We start from the raw sequence: 27,407 nt of genomic DNA, 5'->3' as shown, positions 1-27,407 counted from the left end.
TAAAGTCGCCTCATACACAATTATTTGCTCAACGTTTTATTTTGTCTTTGGCTTTTTGCAGAACTTCTTTTTTTGGATGCCCCCACAGAAGGGTACCGAGGACGGCAAAATGAGGTAAAATAGGATGAGGACATCCATAGTGGGGCTGAGCGATATAACTGAAAACTGTATCACGATATAAGTGTTTTATAACGGTCGATATCGATAATTGATATTTTTATGACCTATCGAAAATAAGGACCAGGAGAAAAATATACTAAATTTAAAATGTTTTATTTAAAATGTAACCTTCCTCTGTGTATAATCCCTTCAGCGATCAAGGCAGAAAGGAAATTAAATACTAAATCAATGTCAACAACATTCTAAAATCACATTGTACACTTAGCAATAACCTACTAAAAATACGGTGCAAAAATAAGAAATACATAAGAAATGCTTAATACAGTGTAACAAAATAGTGCAAAGTGTGAAAATGTAAACAGAGAATCCTGAGAACTATTTCAAGGGTGAGTGCGGCTAAGGTGGTGTAGTATTATTGATTACGGTCTGACTACGGTCTGTTTTGTTGTTGTTTTTTTTTAATCAAAAAATGTTGAGGTGACTTTTCCTGTTTAATCGGCAATTTATTCGCTCTCTGCAGCACTAATTTTTAGTTTTTCTTCTCACTGAATGCAAGAAATATCAACCGCGAGACAACAAGATGGCACAAACAACCTTAATTGGCTGTTTGCTTAACACTCCCACTGATCAGTGATCACCTCCTGCACTGCTCGGTTAGCGAGTGTCTTTTTTTCATGCAACCTTTTGTCTTCCAACGGAAAAAAATATATACATCAAAAGTTTTATTGAACGCAATTTTTATTGATACCGATTACATTACTGTCACGATATATATTGATATCGTTTATCGCCCAGCCCTAAACCATAGAACCGGGGTATGTAACCTATTGCAACAGTCTGCAGCATAAGAGCTGCACACACAGGCCTCTGTCCAGGCTGCTCAGTACAATATTGGACTGATCTCTTGTGAAAATTAGCAGGTTGGTCATTTAATTGGTACAGGCATCTTAGTCCAGGCTGCTCAGTACAATATGGCTTACTCAACAAAGATGACAAACACTTGTATTACTGAAAATTAATTAAACATTTCCTGTATAATTAATACAAGGATGTATAATGGTGACAGTTTGACCCTGGAACAGACCAGTTTGATTTCTATAATTTCCTTCAGGAAAAAATATGCTTAGCGGTTGAGTTGTATTAAAAGAGAACGGTGCATGCTGTGTATTCATACAACAGTTGTTGTATCCCGTCTCAGAACAGAAACATTCCAAGTAGCCTGATAACACTCATCACCGCACAAGCGCGTCCTTAACCTCGCTGGCATCGTACTTCTCGGGTGTCTCCAGTGTGTGTGTGTGTGTGTGTGTGTGTGTGTGTGTGTGTGTGTGTGTGTGTGTGTGTGTGTGCAAATTCCTAAGAGGCCCCGACATGACAAAGTGCTTCTAGAAGCAGCCTCCATGCACGCATTCTACCAGTCTGTCGGTCTCCATGTCCACTTTGTGCTGACACAACAGCCTGCAGTGTGGCGTTACAAAACATGGATGCAAGTGTTGTCCCACTAAAATACATGTGATAACCTCTTAAGCAAAGGTTGACTATTAAGTTGGCCAGAAGAAAATGTAAGTGAACAAATGGTGAACTACAACTGCTGTCTTATGGGGTAAGACATGACAGCGTTATTATATCTCCCCATTACTGTAGCAACCCGAATATAATATAGTATTAATAGTATTATTTTTAATAATAATATCATTATTATTATTTTAAGTAAAAAAAAGACAGGTTTCTGCTATTCCAAACCACTGTGCCGTGAGAGTCTGTAACCCACTGCTCCTGCCACCTTTGTCCTACCAGAGGCTCAAAGCAAGGTGTGCTGCTTGAGAGGTGGGCGCGTCAGGCAACAAGCTAAAAGCCCAAGTGGTCAGCTCATTGACCAGTGCAAACTCTTACCCCAGATTTCCACTGGATGCGTAATAAGTAACAGTTTATTCTGTGGCACAAACGCATGCATGCTAAAACCGACCACCCGCCCAACTCCTTTGCTTTCCCGGTTTCCGTATCAGCTTGTATTTGACACATATAGTTGCCCAGGATCTGCCTGTATATGATTAATTAATTTTGGACCTCCAGAATAAGCATGTCTTCATTCATTTGTGAGGTGAAGAGGGGAAATTACCGAAATTACCATTAGGACGTTTCAAAGTGTAAAATGTTAGGCACCGTCTGCTCGCACCCAGGACACGACTCAAGACCATGGGGGACAGAGCTTTTGAAGCTGCCACTCCCCGTCTGTGGAACGCGCTTCCTGACTCCAAACCTACCTTTTTAGGAAAGCATATAGCTATGTTTTTACATTTTTACTGTCTTGTTTTTATGCCTTGATGATGTTTTTACTCTGTAGCACTTTGAGATGTGTTGTTCAAATGTAAAGTGTAATACAAATAAAATGTATTATCATTATTATTATTATTATTATAAAATATGTTTTGCCTTAAAAACAGAGTATTTCATTTTGAAAGGAAACCGGATAATTCATTTTGCATTTGTGCATAACTTCCTGTCCAACACAAGCAGATGTTATCGAACAGCCGTATTGCGGAAACCGGAAGAAGCTCCTCGTATATTCCGAACGTTGGTGCCGTTCCGCAGCAGCAGAAACTGAACACACTGACTTGACTTGAATTGAAAGGGAAAGAGCCCGCCGCCGTGGCGGCACCGTTCTGCATCCGGTGTAAATCCGGGGTTAAATGAAAACTGCACTTTTTTGGGAATTTTGCCTTATCGTTCACAATTATTATGAGAGACATGACGGATGTTTTTTTTATGCTTTCTTAAATATTAAATTGATGTGATCAAAAGTCTTCTTAAATGGAGCCTATAAAATCCCTTTTAAACATTCAAACACCTCCATTAAGGTTTTATATACATTATGTAAGTACAGTATATATGTAATGTAGTAACAGGCACATTTATAATAACATTTACTTATTTTGATCATTTTACGCATACACAAATCATTAATTTGTTTTTAACAACACCGATTACTACTCACTGCAGACTTTAAGAGAGCCAACAAACATAAAAAACATCACTTACTGTACAATGTCTGCTGTCATTAGGATGCCGACTGCTCGGATGTTTATACATTCCCATTTAGATGAAAAATGACTCATAATCCTCGCCAAGAAAATGGAGGGAGGGGGGGGGGGGTGGAACCAAGCATCTTGTCATGTTGTTCCCGCCATTTCCGGGTTTAAATTGGCTGTAAAAGCCAACTTGTCGGATTACATTCTCATCCTTGTACTATCCAGGTGAGAGGCATGATTTATAATCTAGAATAAAGTTTGACGATTAAGGGAACGTGGAAGCAGCTCATCAGTCGATAATGTCAACATTGGCACGCAAGCTTGTGATCACGTCGCCGCTATAAATAGTTTGTCTGCGTTAGCGCTTATAATAACAAATCTCACTAATACTTGGTTAATATTCAGTCACGAAATGTAAATGGAGTATTGACACTTTTTGGATGGTTATTTAAAAAGGATGTATTGGTGGAACAGAGGACCTCCCATTGATTCTGCTGTACGCATACTTTTATTTACATTTATTTGCGAGTTACAAAGCATCACAAACTATATGTATCTGTTGTCATGTCTTTCATAATGATTTTGAACTATAAGCAAAATTCCCAAAAAAGTGCAGTTCCCCTTTAATGTGTCAGGGAGTGAGGTTTACGCACTTACTACCGCACGGCCACACTTGCAGGTATTACCGTAATTTCCGGACTATAAGCCGCACCTGACTATAAGCCGCACCAGCTAAATTTAGGGGAAAATACAGATTGCTCCATATATAAGCCACACCCGACTATAAGCCGCAGGGTTTTGATGTGTAATTAGCGTAGTATATAGGGGTTCCTGCTACCACGGAGGGGATTGTCGGGACAGAGATGACTGTTTGGGAACGCAAAGCGTCCCATTTATTAACAATAAATCTTTCAATCATTCAATCAAACTTTCACATCTTTGACATGGCGAACAGCATTCGTGCAGAGTACAAATAATACAACGGTGCAAAGTAATACAAAGTGCTCGCCTGTACGTTATCAAAATAACCAGCCTACCGGTATATGAAAAGTCAGTCTTTAATCATTGTGTCATCGTCTTCCTCCTGTGTACTAAAACCACCGAAATCCTCTTTGTCGGTGTCGGAGAAGAACAGGCCGTATATAAGCCGCACCCTTGTATAAGCCGCAGGGACCAGAACGAGGGGGAAAAGTAGCGGCTTATAGTCCGGAAATTACGGTAGTTACAAAATCATCAAGGGAAATTGTGTAATTTTACCTAATCGGTCTGTATTTTTTTTATTTTTTTTACTACAAATAATGTACATTTGTCCATTTATCTATGACAGTGATAGCCATTCATTCAACATGATTGGTTTGTGGTGCGCCATTAAATATGTCTAATAAAACTATGTACCTTGGCTGACTGAAGGTTGGGAAACATTCCAAAACTGACATATGGCACCCAACAACTTCTCTACAATCCAGCTTTTCTTCTTGTCACTCACACAAACACACACCATGTTCGCTGTTCCTTCCTGAGAGGGAGTTTTCTGAAGCACCTTGAGATAACTTCTGTTGTCAATGGAAGTAAATAGAATTTACATTTTCCATAAAAACGTGTCTTGAAAAAAAGAAAGGTCGTCATATATTCAGAGACAATACAGTAGATATTTGCTGGTGAATGGACTGCCACAGAAACACTCCCTTCCACGCAGGTTAGTCATTAAGTGGGACGTAATGTCGCAAGTGGGCAGACACTAGTAAGTAACCGTGTGTGCGTGTGTGTGCGTGTGTGTGTGTGTGTGTTCTTGTATTTTTACCCTTCTTGAGACAAATCAACAAGGAAAAGTACCTTCCATATGAGGACAGGTGAACAAGTAAGGACCAAAATCATGGTCCCAATACGGAAAACCATTGCATCTAATAGAGAGCCAAATACTACAGTCCGTGAACATTGCTACAAAGTCGGGATTTTTTTTGTTGATTTAATGTGCATACAAAAGTCAACTTTGATTATTAAGATTAAAGATTAAAGATTGTCACACACACACTAGATGTGGTGATTTAACCCCCAACTCCAACCCTTTGTTGCTGAGTGCCAAGCAGGGAGGTTATGGGTCCCATTTTTATAGTCTTTGGTATGACTCGGCTGGGATTTGAACTCCAACCTACCGATCTACAGGAGCAAAGGCAGCAATATATGACTAAACAAGACGGCAGCTAAAGAAGGACTTCCCTATTCATCCCCAAATAAACCCGCCAGCTGATTTTACGACTTCCGGTGCTGACCATAGGATGAACAAATACACTACGGTACTAAGACTATATTGGCCAATTACAGTTAGCTTCTACAGCTGGGTTGACCAAACTGCGGCACAGGGGCCATCTGTGGTCCGTGACTCGTTTGTCATCGGCCTTAAGCACATTACAAAAAAACAAGAAATACAGACCTCATTTGCACCCCTTTTGGTGAACCCTTTCAAAATTAGGGTTGTCCCAAAAAGGAGGGATTTTTCAAATTGACGATGTTTCGGTTTTAAAAGTGCTCCCCCTCTGGCCAACATATGTAATAACAAGTGTGTGTAAGAAATTAAAATGCACCCCCTTTGGCCAAAATTAATAAAAATAAATAAATATGTTTATAGAGATATACTATAATAACCTAATGTAAATAATGAAGATTAAAAACTAATTACAAACAAAAATTTAAAAAAATAACTAAAAGGCTTACCTTTTTTATATTTGCATAGTTTGTAACTATTATTAATGTTGTAAATATAAATATTTATATCTCTAGAAAGGGTGGTCCTAAAGAGAGGCATTTTTCAGAGGTCTCGAGAAGGTAGCAAATACAAGAATGTGTGTGTGTGTGTGTGTGTGTGTGTGTGTGTGTGTGTGTGTGTGTGTGTGTGTGTTTGTGTGTGCGTGCGTGCGTGCGTGTGCGTGCGTGCGTGTGTGTGTGTGTGTCAAGTTCTGCCGGTTGGAAGCAGGCATTCCTGTCACAAGTGCGCGAAGTGCTGCTGTGACACAACCAGGAAAGTTTCGAAAATTCCGACAGAATCAAAGGCCCTCTAAACATAACACGCCTAAATCTTATGATAAAATATGTTTGTTTTATTTATTTAACTTTTATTTTATTAATAGACAAAAGTAAGATTGAATGTGCGTACTAGCTGACGTTGTGTTTAAAAGGTGCTTTGAAACAAAGTTATATTAAATGTGTGTACTAGTTGACTTGAAAGTTTCCTCACCTTCTCCTTGCTGTCCTGCTCCGTAGGAGGCGAGGTGGGAGACTTCACGCTCCCCAAGGCGACAGCCTGAGTGACCGTGACACCTCCGCCGGAAGCCGGACTGTTCTTTTCCACCGTCTCCACCTTGATGAGACGGTGCTTCGGCGACACGTACTTGATATCCTGCGCCCCCACGGCGTTCACGCTGCCGCAGCCAAACGCCACATTTCCGCCGGGAGTGTACGGGTCCTCGAAGTCCAGCTCCTTTTGCAGTTTGTAGGCGGCCAGAATGTCCGGCTGAGCGGGGAAAGTAGCTCCGGAGATGGCCGCTTGGAAGCCAGGCGCACCGGGCACACCGGTAAGGCAGTGTCGGTAGTCCGGCTTCGGAGGCGCCGGAGGGGGTGCTTTGGTAGTTTTGAATCCGAGGTGCTCCTTGAACCACTTGGCCATGCTGCCAGTGCATCGCTCACAACCCCAATGACGGGACTTTTGTTGCACTTCCAGGAGTCCAGACCTGGTGGTGGTGAAGTCCCCGGCTGGTCCTGGCGGGAGACGAAGAGCCCAAAGTGGGGTAAGCCGCGGGCACTTTCCCGCTGTGGAACTCACTGTCACACACACAACAAACACAACATGCATACATTCGCTCTCTCCGCGGCTCCCACACGTCACATTTCCACGCTACGCAACGTGGGAGAGACTATTAAGTACACGCCCCCTACTTTCTTCATCCTCCTCCTCCTCCTTGTCTTCATCCATACCTGAGAATGTCCACTGCCACCTGCTGGACACGTGACACTCAAAGCAATTACCGCGCTTTTTTTTTTGTTGCTTTTTTTTAAAACCTTTATTGATAATATGCAACATTTACATACAATCAATAAATAATAATCAAAACAAGTACAGAAACAGTACAAAACAGCGCCAGGGGGTTGTAAACTCAAAACAGTAACTTAAATAGAAAGCAAAATATACATATATATGTAACAAAATGTAAAGCCATAGGATCACACTAGTTCCGTAAATAATCCAAATTTGGAACACAGCATCATAGTTTTCACAGTTTAGCAATTACCGCGCTAAATCACCTGGTCGACTCTTGAGTGACGTCATCAACAACGCTTGAGCGCAGTAGGAAATATAGATAAATAGGAGAGGTCGGCAATACTGAAAACATTGGTATCGATCTTATACCAAGTAAATACACGGCCAGTATTGCTGATATTAATTATTTTTGCTTGAAAAATTCCACGATTTTTGCCTTCAATTTTCTTAAACAGTGAACAGTGACTGTGGTAGATAATCAACAGCGCCTCTGCTGGTTGCAGCCAAGTAGTACACTCTGGCATTTGACATTTCTTTGACCCTCTGCGACGTCATGTTTTTCTCATTAGACCTCAAAAAATATATAATCATTTAATTAAATGTAAAAAATTAAGGGATGATAGTGTATTTATTTTGTTTGGACGCTTCTGTTGACCATGTTTGTGTTAGAAAATGGAAGGGCCTCAATTATAGCTATGCTCTTTATTGTCTTTGTATTGAACAAAAGAGAGCACAGCCTAGCAATTCCTACTGACTCGGATATTAAAGTACCACTGATAGTCACACACACACTAGGTGTGGTGAAATTACCCTCTGCATTTGACCCATCCCCTTGTTCCACCCCCTGGGAGGTAAAGGGAGCAGTGAGCAGCAGCGGTGATTTAACCCCCAATTCCAAGTGCCAAGCAGGGTCCCATTCGGCCGGGGTTTGAACTCATGACCTACCGATCTCAGGGCGGACACTCTAACCACAAGGCCACTGAGCAAAAGATAAAGGAAGATAAAAATTGTGAACTATTTCCATTTTTTATTATATGAACAACTTGTCGGTCACAAAAATGTATGTTTTCCATTTTTTGGCCTTAAAAATGTCATATCGTAACCAATATAAGACTATGACCATGTAATAAGTGACTGTGGTAGAGACTCGGCTAAACTACAGGTGTCTAAAGTGCTGTCCGGGGTCCATTTTTGGCCTATAGATAATTTTTCATTATCCCTCAGTATATTCTCAAACTGTAATATATTCATTATCAATAATAAATGTTATTAGATATGACACCAATTTGCTTTGTCAGCTACAGTATAACAACAAAACTAAGAACTCAATGTTTTATGGGGATAGTTTAGCATATATTGACCTACATTGGACTGGTTTTTAGCATATTTCATGAAGTAAATGTGGCCCCTTGCATCTTTCAGTGGCCCTCAAGGGAAAATGTTTGGATACCCCTGCTCTAAACAATAGTATACCTCAAGGGTGTGGTAACCTTGTTTATTGGTAGTTCTTATAGGTCCAGATGGTCAAAGCAGACTGCCTGTTGCATTGTAAATGAAGGGAAGGCGGAGCGGCAAGGACCAGTTTATAGCTAATATCATTAAATAAACCAATAAGAGTTAGATGACCATAAAGCCTGCACATATTGCCGCAGCATTAACTAAACAAACATGCCTCTTACTGTATTGCTTTTCAGGCCTGAGGCCAAATATTACTTGCTTTTTCAATCAACGAGCCGGATGACAAAAGAACAAGCAGGGTCTGCAATATTAACAGGAGTCGCGGCTGCAGAACAGTCAGCTTTGATAAAGCAATACTTCTTTTTTAATAAAGCATCGTCCCAAGTGTAGATTTGAGCCAGACTCACAGTAAACATGGCAGTTTAACAAACAAAGAAGTGCTATTGTGCACTTGATCCACTCTTCACACATACAGTGTAACTCTCCACTTGTCCAACCTACTAGACGACATTACAGTCATCTTTCAACAGCAACATCATGCTATGTTAGTCGACAGCAAGGAAATTCAACTAAATCGTTTTGGGGGCCACATTTCCACAAAGCTAAGGACCGAGGGGCCGGACTTCTCCCTTTACTATCAGTCTTATGTTGTATATTCTTGCTGATTATATTGTACCATATGTCTCGGCAAGAAATCTGCGTTCTAAGAACTCTGGCTTATTAGTGTTTCCCAGAGCCCAAAAAAAGTCTGCGGGCTATAGAGCGTTTTCTATTCGGGCTCCAGTACTCTGGAATGCCCTACCGGTAACAGTTAGAGATGCTACCTCAGTAGAAGCATTTAAGTCCCATTTTAAAACTCAGTTGATCTGCTGTCTCGTTTCTGCTCTGGAGAAAAGATAACCTCTCCTCCGTGGAGAGGTTATCAGGTGACCACAGATGAGGCCGCTAGCTGTTCAAAGTCGAGACCCGGGGTGGACCACTCATTTGTGCATCAGTTGGGGACGTCTCTGCGCTGCTGACTTGTCTCCATTCAAGATTATCCCCTGCTGGCCCCACTATGGACTGGACTCTCACACTATTACCTAGATCCACTCGACATCCATTGCACGGTCGCCCAGGGGTGGGGGTCCCCACATCTGCGGTCCCCTCCAAGGTTGCTCATTGTATACCATTGGGTTGAGTTTTTTCTTGCCCTTATGCAGCCCTTTGAGACACTTGTGATTTAGGGCTGTATAAATGAACTTTGATTGATTGATTGATATTCCGGAGAACCAATACAGTAAATATTTGGTTTTGGTCTATTTATTTTGTCAGAGCTACAGTGTTGCCCTGCTGTTTTTTAAGCCCTTCTGCAAAAATGTGACTCTCTCACAATTTTTTTTAGAACTGAACCCGCATGCCGCTAGTTGAATAGCCCAAATGAGAGAGGACCTAAAATGGAACCCTGAGGAACACTCCGAGTATAACTAAATAGATTGAACAAATGACTACTGACTGCATTTGAAGTAAACAAGCTTAATAACATAAATCACATTGCAAAAAAAAATGTGTTACTGCCAAAAAAAAAAGAGAGGACTTAAACGGGTGCCTTGTGGTACACCTCAGTCTTGTACATCACAAGTTTGTACCCCAGTGTTGTATGTTTGCTGGCAAGGTTAAAATGTCAATGCAAGGATCTGCCGATGTGTTTACAGTGGTCCAAGTTCCTCTATAGAACAGGAGCACTCTCATATTTTTAGGAATTTTCTGCAAAAATGTTTGTCTCCCAAGATTTGAACTGACCTTAGGGGGCCGGAATAATTTCATTCTTGAGTCGGATTTGGCCCTGGGGCCGCCAGTTGACAAGCCCTGGTCTACAGTATTCGCTGAAAAAACCCAAAATGATCAAATTCAGAACTCCCATGTTTGTTTCCGACGTTAACTGACAGATATACTTTATTTCAAGATGTGTAACGAAGCCTGTTTTTTTTGTTTTCCTTCTTCAAAACTGTCATCCATGAAGTGTTGGGTGTACATGTTTGTATCTAACACAACGCTTCTCAGTTAAGGGGAAGAAGAAAATATTTTGCGCCCTCCTACTCTCTGTCTATATTTGTCTATAAAATTGTTATAAGTACACCTCTGCATAACATTGTATACTTATTAACATTAACAGACAAAAAATTAAGAAATATAGATCAACTTACAAAAAAGAAGGATTTTATTAACATTGTTTTTAGTCCGTAACGGAAAAGATTTAGAATTAATAAATTAGCTTTTACATTTTTTTTATAATTATTTCAACTATATAAAGCTTTTTTTTTCCAAATTTGAACCATTTAATACTGAAAAATAAATTACAATAAACTCAAATAATAAATTCAAATTGATCAGCAACATTAAGTCAGGAGCACAATATACATAAAACAATTGAACCTAAAAAACAAACAAAAAAATGATTGCTGATTTAATTTTTGAATCAAAATAAGTGCATTTGTAGTGCACAGCTTTCTAAGCTTTTCAAAGCAGGGTACATGATACTGATAAAGCATGCCAGAGTGGCCCCCACCACTATTTTAGAGGAATTGATCTAACATAACATCATTATGAAAAACTAGTTTCTACAAATGAGGGGACCTTCTGATGTGTGACATAAGGACCAGTAGGAAAAATCCTGGTCCTGCATAATGTTTGCATCTCTCGCTGTAAGCATTTAGAGAGGATCTGTTTGGGGGGCGGTCCAATCACAGATCTTTTATTGCCTTCCCCACTACTCTCATGGCTGCCTGAGCTGTCACCCATCAAAATGCAAATCCTGTAATCCCGCGTTTGCTAGGATACGAATACTGTAGTGCTCTTTGCAAAGCCTACAAAAAGACTATCGTATCTGTGCGTACTGTATATGACAAACTATCTATCTACCATATTGAGCCCTACAAACTCTGCCTAGCAACAAATGTCTGTCGAAACATGACCAGGAACAATAACCCAAGCAATTCTCAATATTTTAGTTATACATGACAAAATGCCACTTAAAAAAAAGCACACGTAATTTTTGAAGCAACTCTCATCAATGTATTGTGTGTGTATATTTTGCAGTTTCTTACATCCAGTCACTAAGCCCATACCTTTTTATGCCGCAAGGTGCGAAAAATAACCCATTACAAAACATGTAGGCTCCTATGGTGTGTGTGTGTGTATGTGTGTGTGTATAGAAGACAGCCGGAAATCCACAGACAGCCTGTCAGCTTAGGTTTACTATATAGGGGACATTTTAATGTCTTCATCAGTGGCTGCACAGCTCCAAATATATATATAAATAAAATGAAATAGACTTGCTGTCTGCGAGACATGTGACGACTTTATTTCCTTTCCCAAAGTCGTCTTCCTGGGGGCTTTTTGTCAGACTGTGCTGGAAACGATTCGATAGCAGGACGAGGCTTAGTCAGTGAGCGTTGGATAAGCAAATAAATGATTTATGAGGAAATGTTTTCCTTTTTTTGGATTCTGAATTCACATAGGAGAATTGATAGTAAGCAAATATCATAAAATGTCAATTAGTTCAAGAGGCAATTGCTAGGTCTACTTGTCATGTGAGCAGGGCCGGCCCGTGGCATAGGCCGTATAGGCAAATGCTAAGGGCGCCGTCCATCAGGGGGCGCCACGCCAGTGCCACAAATTTTGGAGAAAAAAATAAAAAATAAAATAAAAAGTTGGTACTATTATTTCTAAATACAAAAAATAATCCCACGTTAATTAAAATGCAAAGTAAAGCCTATTTAATAGAAATATTATTTGTTACAACATTATGCCCCCCCCACCCCTCCCCCCGCACGGTGCGCCCCCTCCCTTCCCTCCCTTCAACACAAGATGTCAAAACGGCCAAAACTGTCAGGTGCCCAGGGAAGAAAAAATAGAAAAGAAGAGGAGGAGAAACGAGAAAAAGACAGAGGTAGCAGGTAGGTAACGTTAGCCTACATGAAATTATTTGTCTGTTACAGAATGTGATAGTAACCTGGCTTTTTTAGCATTAAGCTAATGTTACATGATTCGGCAATTGCTAATCAATAAATAGCTAGTTCTGTTTTAACGTCGGGTTAATATTGTGGAGGGAGCTAAATTGTTATGGAAAATAATAATGTAACGTTAGGTAATTACAGTACTCCCACCTTACATTCCTCAGGGACATTTGTATTAGATCTTTTAAGCAGGTGTTTTTTGTTTACATTGTTATTGCCTTCTGGTTAGCTAATGTTTGCCCTGCAGGTAATAGTCACTTTTCCACCCCTTTATATATTAGGTATAGTTGTAAGCCTAGTTGTTAAAGTGCACATCATTAATGTTAATTAAGCAATATCACATGAGAGGGAAGGCTGTTTTTTAATTTGAGCACTGCTGTGATTCGGTTAAAGATAATCATAACATAACATTCTCATATAATGTTCATTTGCTTTCTTTAAGTAAAAAAAAAGGTCAAAGACAAAGCTATTCGGTTTCTTGTGAGTATATACACTTCACTGCCGATGTGGGGGGGGGGGGCGCCACCTAAAATCTTGCCTAGGGCGTCAGGTTGGTTAGGGCCAGGCCTGCATGTGAGTGTAGAAAGTTCACCGCTGTTAATATTTAATCAGTTCATAAGGATTTTGCAGGCTTTGTTTGTGATTGTTGCGGCCTAAAATGCCAGATTTTTCAGGAGTTTGAGGCAAAAGTTTTTCATTGAATCAACGTGCAATTTTATGATTTTTAAAAAAAAAATCTATGTTTTATCATTGCGTAACATTAACCTAAAAAGCACAGGGTTGCAACAAATATTTGAAAACAAATACAGTATTGATGTTTAACTTGTTTTATACCACACCGACTTAAAAGTAGACATTAGGACTGAATTTTTGCGCATCACACAATTTGATGGAGATTACGATTCGATTCGATTCAGAATCAGTATTTTTTAAATAACATTGGGTACCAGTTCTATGATTAACTACATTCCTCCATAATATAGATACATTCAAAAGATCCATTTCTATATTACTCAAAAGAAAACTGGTTTTGTTTAATAAAATGCTTCCCAAACATTTAATAAAGTCAAATACAAATAAGGCAACAAGAGAAGTATCCCACACTTCTCTTTTATAAAGTAAAACTATAAAGCACATATGGGCATCCATATCAACAATAGGATTTGCCTGGGAGACAGATTGAAAAAATAAAAAAACATTAAAAAAAATAAATAAATACAGTTTTTGATTATTTTGAATCGATTATGAATTGTTACAAATAAGAATCATGATTAATCTGATTTTTTTTTTTTTGACACCCATAGTAACCGTACATACTCAGAGCTCATTGTTAAATTACTGCACTGTTTTAATGAATTATAACGGATAATAGTAACGGTTAATCAATAATTACAGAAAAAACACAACTAAAAGTTTCCATATCCTCCATAAATTGCAGACATTCTCCATGTATGTTTTATGCCTAAACGGTGTTTGTTCATCTTAAACTTTCATTTATGTTCCAACACATTTACCCACACACGTTAAAAGCATTTGTGAAGTGTTGAGAGGAATCGATTGCAGTAATTTTTGTTAGTAAATGAGAGATTGTGAGGGAATACATCTAACATGTAAATGCTTTGTCTTTGCTAGGTCAGCATTGCAAATAAAAATCTGTTTTTCATGGTCTTACCCTGAACAAAGAAAGGTGAAATAAATATGCAAATACACGGTAACTAGGAAGTACATGTATATATACTACAAAACCCAAAATCAGTGAAGTTGGCGTGGTGTAATTTGTAAATAAAAACAGAATACAATGATTTGCAAATCCTTTTCAACTTATATTCAATTGAATAGACTGCAAAGAAAATATATTTATTGTTTGAACTGAGAAACAATTTTTTTTTTGCAAATAATCATTCACTTAGAATTTAATGGCAGCAACACATTGCAAAAAAGTTGGCACAGGGGCATGTTCACCACTGTGTTACATGGCCTTTCTTTTTAACAACACTCAGTAAACGTTTGGGAACTGAGGAGACACATTTTTGAAGCTTTTCAGGTGGAATTCTTTCCCATTCTTGCTTGATGTACAGCTTAAGTTGTTCAACAGTCCGGGGGTCTCCGTTGTGGGGTTTTAGACTTCATAATGTGCCACACATTTTCAATGGGAGACAGGTCTGGACTACAGGCAGGCCAGTCTAGTACCCGCACTCTTTTACGATGAAGCCACGCTGTTGTAACACGTGGTTTGGCATTGTCTTGCTGAAATAAGCAGGGGCGTCCATGATAACGTTGCTTTGATGGCAACATGTGTTGCGCCAAAACCTGTATGTACCTTTCAGCATTAATGGTGCCTTCACAGATGTGTAAGTTACATATGCCTTGGCCACTAATACACCCCCATACCATCGCAGATGCTGGCTTTTGAACTTTGTGCCTATAACAATCCGGATGGTTATTTTCTTCTTTGTTCCGGAGGACACGACGTCCACAGTTTCCAAAAACAATTTGAAATGTGGACTCGTCAGACCACAGAACACTTTTCCACTTTGCATCAGTCCAACTTAGATGAGCTCGGGCCCATTGAAGCCGGCGGCGTTTCTGGGTGTTGTTGATAAATGGCTTTCGCTTTGCATAGTAGAGTTTTAACTTGCATGTACAGATGTAGCGACGAACTATAGTTACTGACCGTGGTTTTCTGAAGTGTTCCTGAGCCCATGTGGTGATCTCCTTTACACACTTATGTCGCTTTTTGATGCAATACCGCCTGAGGAAGCAAAGGTCCGTAATATCCTTTCTTATGTGCAGTGATTTCTCCAGATTCTGTGAACCTTTTGATGATATTACTGACCATAGATGGTGAAATCTCTAAAATCTTTGCAATAGCTCGTTGAGAAATGTTGTTCTTAAAATGTTGGACAATTTGTTCACAAAGTGGTGACCCTCGCCCCATCCTTGTTTGTGAATGACTGAGCATTTCATGGAAGCTGCTTTTATACCCAATCAGGCACCCACCTGTTCCCAATTAGCCTGCTCACCTGTGGGATGTTCCAAATAAGTGCTTGATGAGCATTCCTCAACTTTCTCAGTCTTTTTTGCCACTTGTGCCAGCTTTTTTGAAACATGTTGCAGGCATCAAATTCCAAATGAGCTAATATTTGCAAAAAATAACAATGTTTTCCAGTTCAAACATTAAGTACCTTGTCTTTGCAGTCTATTCCATTGAATATAGGTTGAAAAGGATTTGCAAATCATTGTTTTCTGTTTTTATTTATGATTTACACTACGTGCCAACTTCACTGGTTTTAGGTTTTGTACATTACCCAGAAGGCTAAGTAGATCTGAGTTACGTGGCAGGATGCCAATTGTGCCGTTTGAGCAATAAAGAGATTTTATATTGTTAAATCTTCGACACAAGAAACAAACTTTAGTTTTAATTAGAGTTGACGTGTGTTTTTGTGAGTCGCTCAGAGCGCTAATTGGCGAAAATAAATAATGATAAATGATAAATGGGTTGTACTTGTATAGCGCTTTTCTACCTTCAAGGTACTCAAAGCGCTTTGACAGTATTTCCACATTAACCCATTCACACACACATTCACACACTGATGGCGGGAGCTGCCATGCAAGGCGCTATTGGCCAAATGTGCGGAAAGTTGCGAGGTCGAGTATAATTTCCGGGGATTAGCTTGATTTGTGTGAATTGGTGTGATTTCCTGTAAAAAAAAAAAAAAACACAGTCGTAATTTTTTACCAAATAATGAAGGCTAATATAAAAGCATTGCAGACGAATTCAAGTGTAGTTGACCACTGCAATACATAAACCAATGAAAAATGTTGTCTTCCATATTTGAGGCTGTTCTTTTGTTTAGAAATATGTGTGACAAAAAATTCAAAGAGAAAAAAAAAACAGAACTGAGGTCATGGTGACACAATGAGGTTCTATGCAATACATGTTTTGCATCATGTCATGGTTTACCGTAGTTTTGTGAAAAAGCCACCAAACGTCAAAGAAAAAGCATGAGCTAAGCCATTAATTTTATTTAACAATATGCTAATATATCGAGGCATGTTATACATTTGCAATTTGCAATTATGCGACGTTGAGAAGCATATTTTTCTCAAAATGTGTGTCAGACCACTGATCTTTGAGGGTTCACGATATTACAACAGTTATTGTGGGTCTCAATTCAACTTTAAATCATCAGTGCCAATCCCAAAAGAGATCCATCATTGCAAATGCAACACAAAACTCAGAAATCCGAAAAATAGATCCATCATTCCAAATGCAACACAAAACTTGCTGCTTTGTGTGCTTAAGCTCAATTTCTCAGGTACAATTCCCTGAGGTAAGCCAAAGCCCTGAGTCATTTTACAGAACTCTCACATCAAATCAACCACAGCTAGCAAAATATCCCAAGTAACAGCACTCGTTTCTCAGTTTTATGACCCAGAAACAAAACAAAGTGCAAAATAAATCTCCCAGACTAAATTTAGAAGTCATTAGGAAAATGAAGAATGCTGTCGTTTGCCAACAGTAGAAAATACAATAAAAATTGCTCGGAGAAAAGTGACAAAAAATCATAGCGACCTATGTCCGTTTGGTAGTCGGCTACTTTCAATCCAAGTGGTGTCACGGCCTGATCGGTCCACACATTCGCAAAGAATACCGTATGTCACTTTCTGTCAACGTTTTTTGTTTTATGTTACAATGGCTTTGTTTTTTGTAATCTTTATTTCAATAACAATGTCATATAAAGGATTACATACAAAACAACCAAAATAAACGTTATTTGAGAATACAATATTTATTTTGAAACCGTATGTATTCAATAGAGAAACCCAAACGATGTCTTAAATGACAAAGAAATCCATCCATCCATCTTTTGTATTACTGTATTTACATCCATCCATCCATCCATCTTTTCCGCTTATGCGAGGTCGGGTTGCGGGGGCAGCAGTCTAAGCAGAGAAGCCCAGACTTCCCTCTCCCCAGCCACTTTGTCCAGCTGCTCCGGGAGGACCTCGAGGCGTTCCCAGGCCAGCCGGGAGACATAGTCTTCCCAACGTGTCCTGGGTCTTCCCTTTGGCCTCCTACCTGTCGGACATGCCATAAACACCTCTCTAGGTAGGCGTTCGGGTGGCATCCTGACCAGATGCCGGAACCACCTCATCTGACTCCTTTCGATGTGGAGGAGCAGCGGCTTTATTTTGAGCTCATCCCGGATGACAGAGCTTCTCACCCTATCTCCAAGGGAGAGCCCCGCCACCCGACGGAGGAAACTCATTTCGGCCGCCTGTACCCGTGAGGATGGGAACATAGATCGACCGGAAAATTGAGAGCTTTGCCTTCCGGCTCAGCTCCTTCTTCACCACAACGGATCGATACAGCGTCCGCATTACTGAAGATGCTGCTCCGATCCGCCTGTCGATCTCATGTTTACTTACATCAAACACATCAATTCACAATACTGACAATTTAAAAGTCAACGTTTTGTCGGGCTGCAAGATTTAAGATTTAAGTTAAGATTTAAGTTAAGTGCCTTGTTTAAAAAAGCAACATGTAAAAAAGTAATGAGTCAGTGCTGCCCCCTCCATGATTCCTTGCAATAGCATGCGTAAAAATGGTTAAAATTGTGGTGATAACACTCCCTGATTTTTTTTTTTTTTAAACTACCCCTTGTTTATTTTTAGATTCCTATATTGTTTGACTACTATCTAAGCCACATATGTCAGAGTCAAGGCCCGCGGGCCATATCCGGCCCGCGAGAAGGTTTTTTACGGCCCTTGGGATGATCTTGATTTATTATTAGAACCGGCCCGCAGACCGCAGATCTTTTACACGCACCAAGCGGATGCCGGTCCAAGGTTCCGAAAGGGGGCGAGCGGCCCGCCGGGACGCGCCTGCCGGCCGAAGGGCTGCAGCCCGGCCGTCAGTCGCGGAGCCCGCCGTGCCACGCGCGCCAAGGGGGCGGGCCGAAACCCGGCCCCGAGGCCCTGAGACTTCTGCTTTGTTTCCCCAAACCGCGCGTCACCGCCGGGCCCGCACCACCGTCGGGCTGCAGCCCGAGCGTCGGTGGCGGAACCCGTCATGTGCCGCGCGCGCCAAGCGGAGCGGGGGGGTCAAGCGGGCCGAAACCCGCAGGCCACCCCCTCACCACGAGGCCCTGAGACTTCTGCGTTTGACCCCTACGCGCGCCGCCGTCAAGCCACGAGGGCCAGCCGTCGGGTCGCGGAGCCCGCCGTGCCACGCGCGCCAAGGGGCGGGCCGAAACCAGCGGGGGGTTTCGGGCACCCAACTCGCCTCCCTCCCACGGAGGGAGGAGGGGGGTTTAATGTGAACATTACTGTGCAATCACATATTTAGAGTTTTTACTCAATTCAAGTTTAAAAGTTAAAGTTTAATATTTGTTTTCACTGCATGTTACTTCTCCTTAAACAAAGTGTTGTTTTTGATTTATAGATTTTTGCACTTTATTTTATTGTATTTCAATTTAATTATATTTTAAAAATATTTCAGTTGAGTGGATGATAGAAAATTGCTATTATTGTTTTTTTCTTTGAAGTAAATTTAGCCCACTTTTGCTAAAATAGAAAATATAGGCTACTGATGGTGCCTTGAATACCGGTTTCTTTCATTTAATGTTCATGTTATGGGGATTTTTATATAAAGGAAATTTGTCTTTTGTGTCTGTTGAAAATTAAAGATTACTGACAGAGCCATAAGAAAATATTGCTTTATTTATCTGATCATATTGGAATATATTTGTTAGGTTTTCAGTAGGTTCAATTAGGTTCACTAGACTATATGCGTCATTTAAAAATTTTTCAATGAACATTCGAACAGTCCGGCCCTCGGCTTGTAGCTAAATTTTTTATTTGGCCCTCCGTCCATTTGACTTTGACACCCCTGATCTAAGCTATTCATTTTATACAAAACATTAATAAAACATCACGTCATGTCGCAGAAGCTCTGAAGCAAACTACTGCGAATCCAGGAAGTGACGTATTCCTCTGCGCATGCGCAGTCCGATCGGGTAGTGACAACTTCGACTTCGACAAACTTTAAAATGATCCACAAGGGAAAATTTGGTACACACAGTAGCTCAGTTACAAAGGCTGTAAAGGATAATGCACACAAGGGCACAAAAACAGGGCGAAAACTAAAAGTGAAAATTTACCATAATATATATGTATATATATATATATATATATATATATATATATATATATATATATATATATATATATATATATATATATATATATATATATATATATATATATATATATATATATATATATATACATATATATAAATAAATAAATGATAAATGGGTTATACTTGTATAGCGCTTTTCTACCTTCAAGGTACTGAAAGCGCTTTGACAGTATTTCCACACTAACCCATTCACACACACATTCACACACTGATGGCGGGAGCTGCCATGCAAGGCGCTAACCAACAGCCATGGTGAAATTTGTCCTCTGCATTTGACCCATCCCCTTGGGGAGCAGTGTGTGTGTGACAATCATTGGTACTTTAAACTTTAATATACATATATATGTATATATATACATATATATATATATATATATATATATATATATATATATATATATATATATATATATATATATATATATATATATATACAGTATGTATACAAAAATATATATATTGATATATGTATGTATATATATACATATGTATATACATATATATGTATATATACATATACATATGTATATATACATACATATATAATTATATATATACATATACATATATACATATACATATATACATGCATACATACATATATATACATATATATACATGTATATATATATGTATATATATATATATATATATAATTTTATTGTTTATATTATATACAGTATATATGTATATATACAGTACAGGCCAAAGTTTGGACACTTCTTCTCATTTCAATGTGTTTTTTTCATGACTATTTCCCTTATAGTTTGTCACTGAAGGCATCAAAACTATGACACCTGTGAAGTGAAAGCCATTTCAGGTGACTACCTCTTGAAGCTCATCGAGAGAATGCCAAGAGTGTGCGAAAAAGTAATCAGAGCAAAGGGTGGCTATTTTGAAGAAACTAGAATATAAAACATGTTTTCAGTTATTTCACCTTTTTTTGTTAAGTACATAACTCCACATGTGTTCGTTTTGATGCCTTCAGTGACCATCTACAATGTAAATAGTCATGAAGATAAACAAAACACATTGAATGAGAAGGTGTGTCCAAACTTTTGGCCTGTACTGTATACACACATATATGGTACTCTTTCAAATGTTCTTCTAATCAGACATTATTTTCTGTATATTTAGATGGAATCTTTACCTGACATGTTTTGACAGTCATCTGCAGTCTTCTTCAGAATGTTCACCTGACCACTGTGACATGTTGCCTATCAGCTGTTCTTATAGGCGTGGCCAACCAGGCAGACCTGTCAAGTCTACCTGGTTGACTTGGTTTCTTCTTTGTTCTCTTTTCCTTGTTTTTTACTTGTTGTTCCCCTTTTTTGATGGCCCAGGTGGGATATTGGCAGTTTTTGAGTGCATTTTGGATGTGTTGCTCTTCTTTTTATACATACAGTATCTATATACAGTATATTATATATAAAATGCATAACAAAGCACAATTACCATTTACAAGATTACAGTACAAGGAGGATGATGTAAGACAACGAGACTGTAACTTTAATCATTTGAGGTGGGGAAAACTTTTTAATCAAGACTCAAACAACAAATAAGATAAACTGCCAAAACATGCAGATTTTTTGGGGCGGTTTGTTAGTTAGCTAGCGAGCTACTTCCAGGTTCATGGAAGATGACGTCAGACAACAGGACTCAGAAGAAGATTTGTGATTGTAGGGCAGGGAAAACAGTTCCACCGCTGACAAAAATGAATGTTTTACAGTTAGGCCTAAACTTACTGTAGGAGTAGTTTGAAATAAGAGCAGTCTCTTAGCTATTTGTCATGCTTTAAGTTATGAGTATACCTCGAGTCACGATTTAAACCCGCCGCCCGCTAAATTCATATTTGTCACCGGGTTGCTCCGTTTGAGCAGTAAAGAGTTAATATACTGTCACACGTTGTTGTTCGTGATTTGTTTACACAAGAAAAGAACACAAGTTTTGAGTAGACATTGACGTGCGTGTTTAAAGTGCACAATCCCGCCCTCCAATCAGAAGCAACCTGTAGGAGACACCTACAAAAGTCAAACACAATTTCTTATGTACTGTTTTTCCTACGAGTTGCTACTTTTTCCCCAAGCTTTGGACCCTGCGGCTTAAAAAACAGTGTGTTTAATTTATAGATCTTTCTTTGTTAACAGCCATAATGTTTTGTATTCAACATATAGTTTTCATACAAGACAGACAGAGACACTGAAATGGTGTGTTATTGATTGTGCCATGACACCATCTTTTGGACGAGTTCTCTTACTGCGGGTTAAAATGTACTTCCTCTTGTGTGCCTTGAACCGGAAGTATAACCGCCCACAGCGTTTCTGCTTGAAAGGATTCTTCATTCATCACTCCGAGCAACGTTTGTAAGTTTTACAATAGAACTGAAACAATTCATACTTACTACCGTCCCATGTATGATGTCTGTAGGAGTGTTTTCATGCATATGTGTACGTTCTATCGTAATGTAATCAAGCTAGCATCGTTAGCATTAGCGAATAAGCTAACACGTTTACAAATGTCTCTGTTATTATTATTAACTTACAATGGCATTCTTTTTGTATTGTTTCAGTTTCGTAAATTCACCAAAACATCATCATGGAGTTATTTAGCTATTTGGAAAGCTAGCTTCCACAGCTAGTGGGTCCATGACGATGACTTCTGTTTGGAAACAATTAAGGTATGTAAATAAACATTTACAAAATCTGTTGTCTCACTATATATCTGCGGTTTATAATCCGGTGCGGCCAATGTATGTGCAAATATTTATTTCTACTGAAATTTGGTGGATGCAGCTTAAATACCGGTGCACTCTATAGGCTGGAAAATACGGTAAAACATTTTTTTTTCTTTTTAGAAGGAATGTTACATGTTAAAATCGTGGAGTTTTGGGAGGGCCAAGCATGACAAATAATTGATTTCAGTTCATTTCAATTGAAAGTTGAATTGAGATGCGAGTGTTTTGTTTTACAAGCTCTATCATAAGTTCAGGTATGACCGTGAAAGCTAACTCCCCTGACACAACATAATAGAATATAATAAATCATATTTGTGCTTTTGTTAGTTAGCACCCTATGTCACAGACAGAATGAGGTTAGAAACTGACCAACAAAACTCTACCACTAACATCAGCCATCATTGACTGAAATACACTGAAATTCCACCAACTACTGTATATCCAACCACATTCCTTCTTAACATATTCCCAATTCTCAAGGCCGACCTCATTAACCTGCCATCCAAGACCTCTGCACGTCCGTCGTTTAAACTGAGCCTGCAATAATTAATACATTAATGGATCTTTTTAAGCATTCACTTTGCTCTGACGGCCACGCCATGGTATTTCTTTGACATGTGTACAAGTGCATCGCTGATATAATAAAGAGAGCCAGCCGAGCCACCGTAAAACATACAAGATAGGGGACACTTTCTTCTGTCAGTCCGCACAACTTTGTTGACTTTCTCCTGACAAGCAAAACACTGAGCTCTCTTTTATCCATCACGCGTGTGGCTGTCACCTCAAGGCTCACTATGAAATATAAATGGACACCTCTGATGTGAAGGAGGACGTGGAAGGATTACTGATCTGATTGTGTGTGTGGTCTCCATACATCTGCCCGTGCATGGATATGAGTATAACATACATTCACTGTACCATTACGCAGTTTGATCAATGTGCTTATCGTCTGTCTCCCTGTGTTGTCCATAAAAAGGCAGAAATCAAATGTGAATATAATAAAATAATAGGCGTGTGTATGCAGTGGGCATTGTGGCAGGGTCCTAACTGGTTGTTAGAGTGTCAGCCTGTTGGCTCAGTGCAGGAATAGATCTAATCTCAGGTGTCTGATGTTGGCTGAGGAAGTGTGACATTTCCTCCCGTTCGCTTTTTTGGCTCTGGGCGGCTATGTGACCCAATAATGTCTTCCTGTGTCACGCAATGTGGCGTGCTGGACGAGGCAGGTGGATGACACTTTTTTTTTGGTCAACAAATATAAAACAGGGGATGGCAGGCAAGAAAGAAGCAGGACCCTTAGCGTCATTGATTTACTTTCAGAAAAATCTAATATGTTTTGGCTTTCTTTGGCATCGTGCTACCTTTTCAACCAATTACGTCACCCATTTTGACAAAATTCCTTCTGCCAAGCCCCTACAAAATCCAAACTTAATGCCTTTTACCTTGATTTGACATGACACACTGACTTTTAAAAACAGGTGGGTCTCAAAGTTTTAGTTGATATTTTTTTATAAACGTCTGAGCTTTTAAAAAATAATGCAACGAAACAAAAACACGTGTCAAGAGACTAAGGCCCCTTCTACACTAAGCCGGCTAACGTTATCCAGGGTAAATAAATAAATGGGTTATACTTGTATAGCGCTTTTCTACCTTCAAGGTACTCAAAGCGCTTTGACACTATTTCCACATTCACCCATTCACACACACATTCACACACTGATGGCGGGAGCTGCCATGCAAGGCCCTAATCACGACCCATCAGGAGCAAGGGTGAAGTGTCTTGCTCAAGGACACAACGGACGTGACAAGGTTGGTAAAAGATGGGGATTGAACCAGGAACCCTCAGGTTGCTGGCACGGCCACTCTTCCAACTGCGCCACACCGTCCCACACACACACCCCTTAAATCCCACCTAACCTTATCTTTGTCCAAACACACAATGGTCGTTTAAGACCCACTCAACCCATTCCGTTTGCCGGCGTAGCGACCTAGTACGCATGCGCGGAAAATGCGCATGTTATAGTCACCTCCAGTGTTGTTTTGTGTGCAAGTTCTTTTAAATGTAACTTATCTGAACAATATCCAGTGTTGTGGTATTTCAATTAACTGGAACCCAGTGTGCTGTGGGGCCCTATTGTAGTGAATCACACCTGAGCCATAATAAATTAATCAAATCTGTAATGGACACGTGAAAGTAAACAATGTGATGAGGAACATTTTACATCAATCAATCTAGGGATCTAGATATCTGGTCAGGACACTCCTCACTCTTTTGCCTTCACCTTCATTGTCCATTCGTTTTTGGTGACTTTATATACTCTGGACCTAGACGTTGAGTCCACGACATACATGGCGGACAATAACTGATACAGTCTGCTTTGCCAGTCCAAAAGCTTAGTAGTCTTCCCTAGTCAGCCAGGTAATACAAAGCACACGCTACCTTTTTTTAATCACATCCACGGGAGCCCGCATTCTCGTTGTCTCCCCTTCGACAAATGGACAACGTTTTTCGGTGTGTAGAATAGAATCACAGCTGACCTGGACATTCGAAATTTCTCTTGCCGTCTGAGATCTGTTGTATCCGAAGTAGCTGCAATCGCGTGTTGCCTTCTCTTAAGGTAGTCATGTGTGATTTCCACAAGCGTCTGTACAGACGGGCATGTCTGGATGACTCGCCTCCATATTTCCAGTGGTTAGCTCCAAGTTCCGAAATCGCTTCATCACGAAGCTGTCTGTGGCACGTTCTTTCTGACCTCACTTCCTGTGTGGAGCGCAGTCATTCTGGCGTCATTTCCTCTCCGTATTCAGTTTGTAAATGATCAATGAGTCCATACAAAGATAAGAGCCGGACATTCAAGAAATAGACGGCGCACTTATCCGTGTAAAAAATTATCCAAGGAGGGTGACCTTAAACGATGAATTAGTGTGGCCGAAACGGGGCTTAAGATAAATAATTATTTGTTTAAGGGGTTATCCGGCTTCGTTTAGACATAGCCTAAGGTCAAATCTTAATCTTAACCACAAAGGTGTGACGCAAGGAATATCTGTGTCACTTGCTTTGATTTACAGGCATGGGAAATTTCCGCAAAAACCCAAGTTTTTAAACATTCATTATCATGTCAAAATATCACTTCCGCGTTTAAAAAAAATAAAATAACAATAAAAATGTCATGTTAATGCGCGGATCGTTTTCCTAGGATGCAGACAGAACTCCGGAGGCATTGTGCAGGTAAGACAATGATTTATTTACCATAGATCAGTCAGGCAGGCATACAAAAATATAGGAAGCGTGCCGATAGCGCGGGAAGCTATGGTAAGCCAAAAGAAAAGCTTAGCATGGCAAACAAGCAAACACACGGCAAAGCCTAGCTCAGGAATCAAAAGGTAAACACACGTAACTTTTTGCATTGAGCAAACAAGACAGCCAGACTGAGTGTGGCAAAAGGCAGGAATAAATAGCTCTCTGATTAGTGCCCGGGAGCAGGTGAGCGTCCCGATCACTAATCAGAGGCAGGTGAAAATAATCAGCACCCATGGCAACTAAAATACAAACCAAAGCGTGTTGAAAACAGAACTAAGGGAGTCAAACTAAAATAAAACATGAACAGGGCAACGGATATAGACAGTATCCCCCCTTAAGGACAGATTCCAGATGTCCCCAGAAAAAACAAAGAACAAGTTCAAAAGTCACGGGAGGGCGGAGGGAGAACTTGGTGGTGGGTCGCCAGACCTAGTGTCCCCGAATCGACTGAGGACGAGTCAAGTGACAAAAAATAAAACAACATTTGTTGAACGCTCTCCTCACCCGCAGGTACTCGCTGTTCCTCTTGCCTAAACGCCGCACTGAGTTGCAGGACAAGCTAATATGATTCGCAGCAAAGTAGACAGCCATCAACGTTGTAGCTCTGAAAGCGAACGGAGGTGTAAGCTAACTGAGTGGTTAGCTAACTAAGCAAGCTTGCATCAGTGTTTCAAAAGAATAACAAGAAAAAAAGTTAAGACCATGGTTGAGAGCACCGAAACAAGCTCTGTAGTTAGCTAACCATCTAGCTAGCTTACTTGTTGTCGCCTTCGTTCGCTCTCCGAGCCACAACATTGACGGCTGTCCACTTTGCTGCTAATCATACTTGGGGTAATTACAATTTCTAGAATATGTATTTGTAGCCAGCGATAATGTATATTTTTGACGTGACAGATGTCACGACACTGGAAGTATATTACCCGAGGGGGCGTGGCTACTGAATATACTTGCAAAATGGGAAACGTTTTCTGAGTTCTTTGCACACATTACATTTTAAATGATAATAATGTTAGTAAATTATCTACTAAAAAAAACTAAAAATTCTGTGGTAAATGGGGTTGGGAAATGAGAATAAACCTAAGGGTAAAACATAGTGTGAAAATGAACCCAATTGCAAGAAATGTAGTCTTGATTTTCAAAAATGTATTTCGGGGTTTGCGTGGCAACACTTTGTGCTGATAGAAATGTTCCTATTTCTTTCACAAAGGGTACCATATTTTTCCGACTGTAAGGCACACTTAAAATCCTTTCATTTTCTCAAAAATCGACAGTGTGCCTTATAACCCGGTGCGCCTAATGTACGGAATAATTCTGGTTGTGCTTACCGACCTCAAAGCAATTTTATTTGGTACATGGTGTAATGAAAAGTGTGACCATTGAAAATAAAGAACATTAAATAAAGAACTCAAAAATCTGTCAAAATGTTTTAGTATGACTTTGAAGCCGCACCGCTTGATGGATTGTCGGCCCATTACGGCTACCGTAGTCAGAGATACAAGTGTTACTATGGTGTGTGTATAAAGACCGCAA

At 39.8% G+C, this 27,407-nt stretch overlaps 1 protein-coding gene across 4 annotated transcripts in view; it reads right to left on the bottom strand.

The window, feature by feature from the left end:
- The window catches only part of LOC133631939 (SH2 domain-containing adapter protein F-like), a 239,498-nt gene extending 232,373 nt beyond the window's left edge, over positions 1 to 7,125 (bottom strand). For all 4 annotated transcript variants that reach the window (XM_062024139.1, XM_062024156.1, XM_062024148.1 and 1 more), the window contains exon 1: positions 6,382 to 7,125. In XM_062024139.1, the coding sequence (XP_061880123.1) occupies positions 6,382 to 6,996 (615 nt within the window). In that variant the 5' untranslated portion in view covers positions 6,997 to 7,125. The remainder of the gene's footprint in view (positions 1 to 6,381) is intronic.
- Between the last annotated feature and the right edge of the window lie 20,282 nt (positions 7,126 to 27,407).

Source organism: Entelurus aequoreus, linkage group LG02 (genome assembly GCF_033978785.1).
Source record: "Entelurus aequoreus isolate RoL-2023_Sb linkage group LG02, RoL_Eaeq_v1.1, whole genome shotgun sequence".
Classification (NCBI taxonomy): domain Eukaryota; kingdom Metazoa; phylum Chordata; class Actinopteri; order Syngnathiformes; family Syngnathidae; genus Entelurus; species Entelurus aequoreus.
This window is presented reverse-complemented; position numbering and strand designations above follow the sequence as displayed.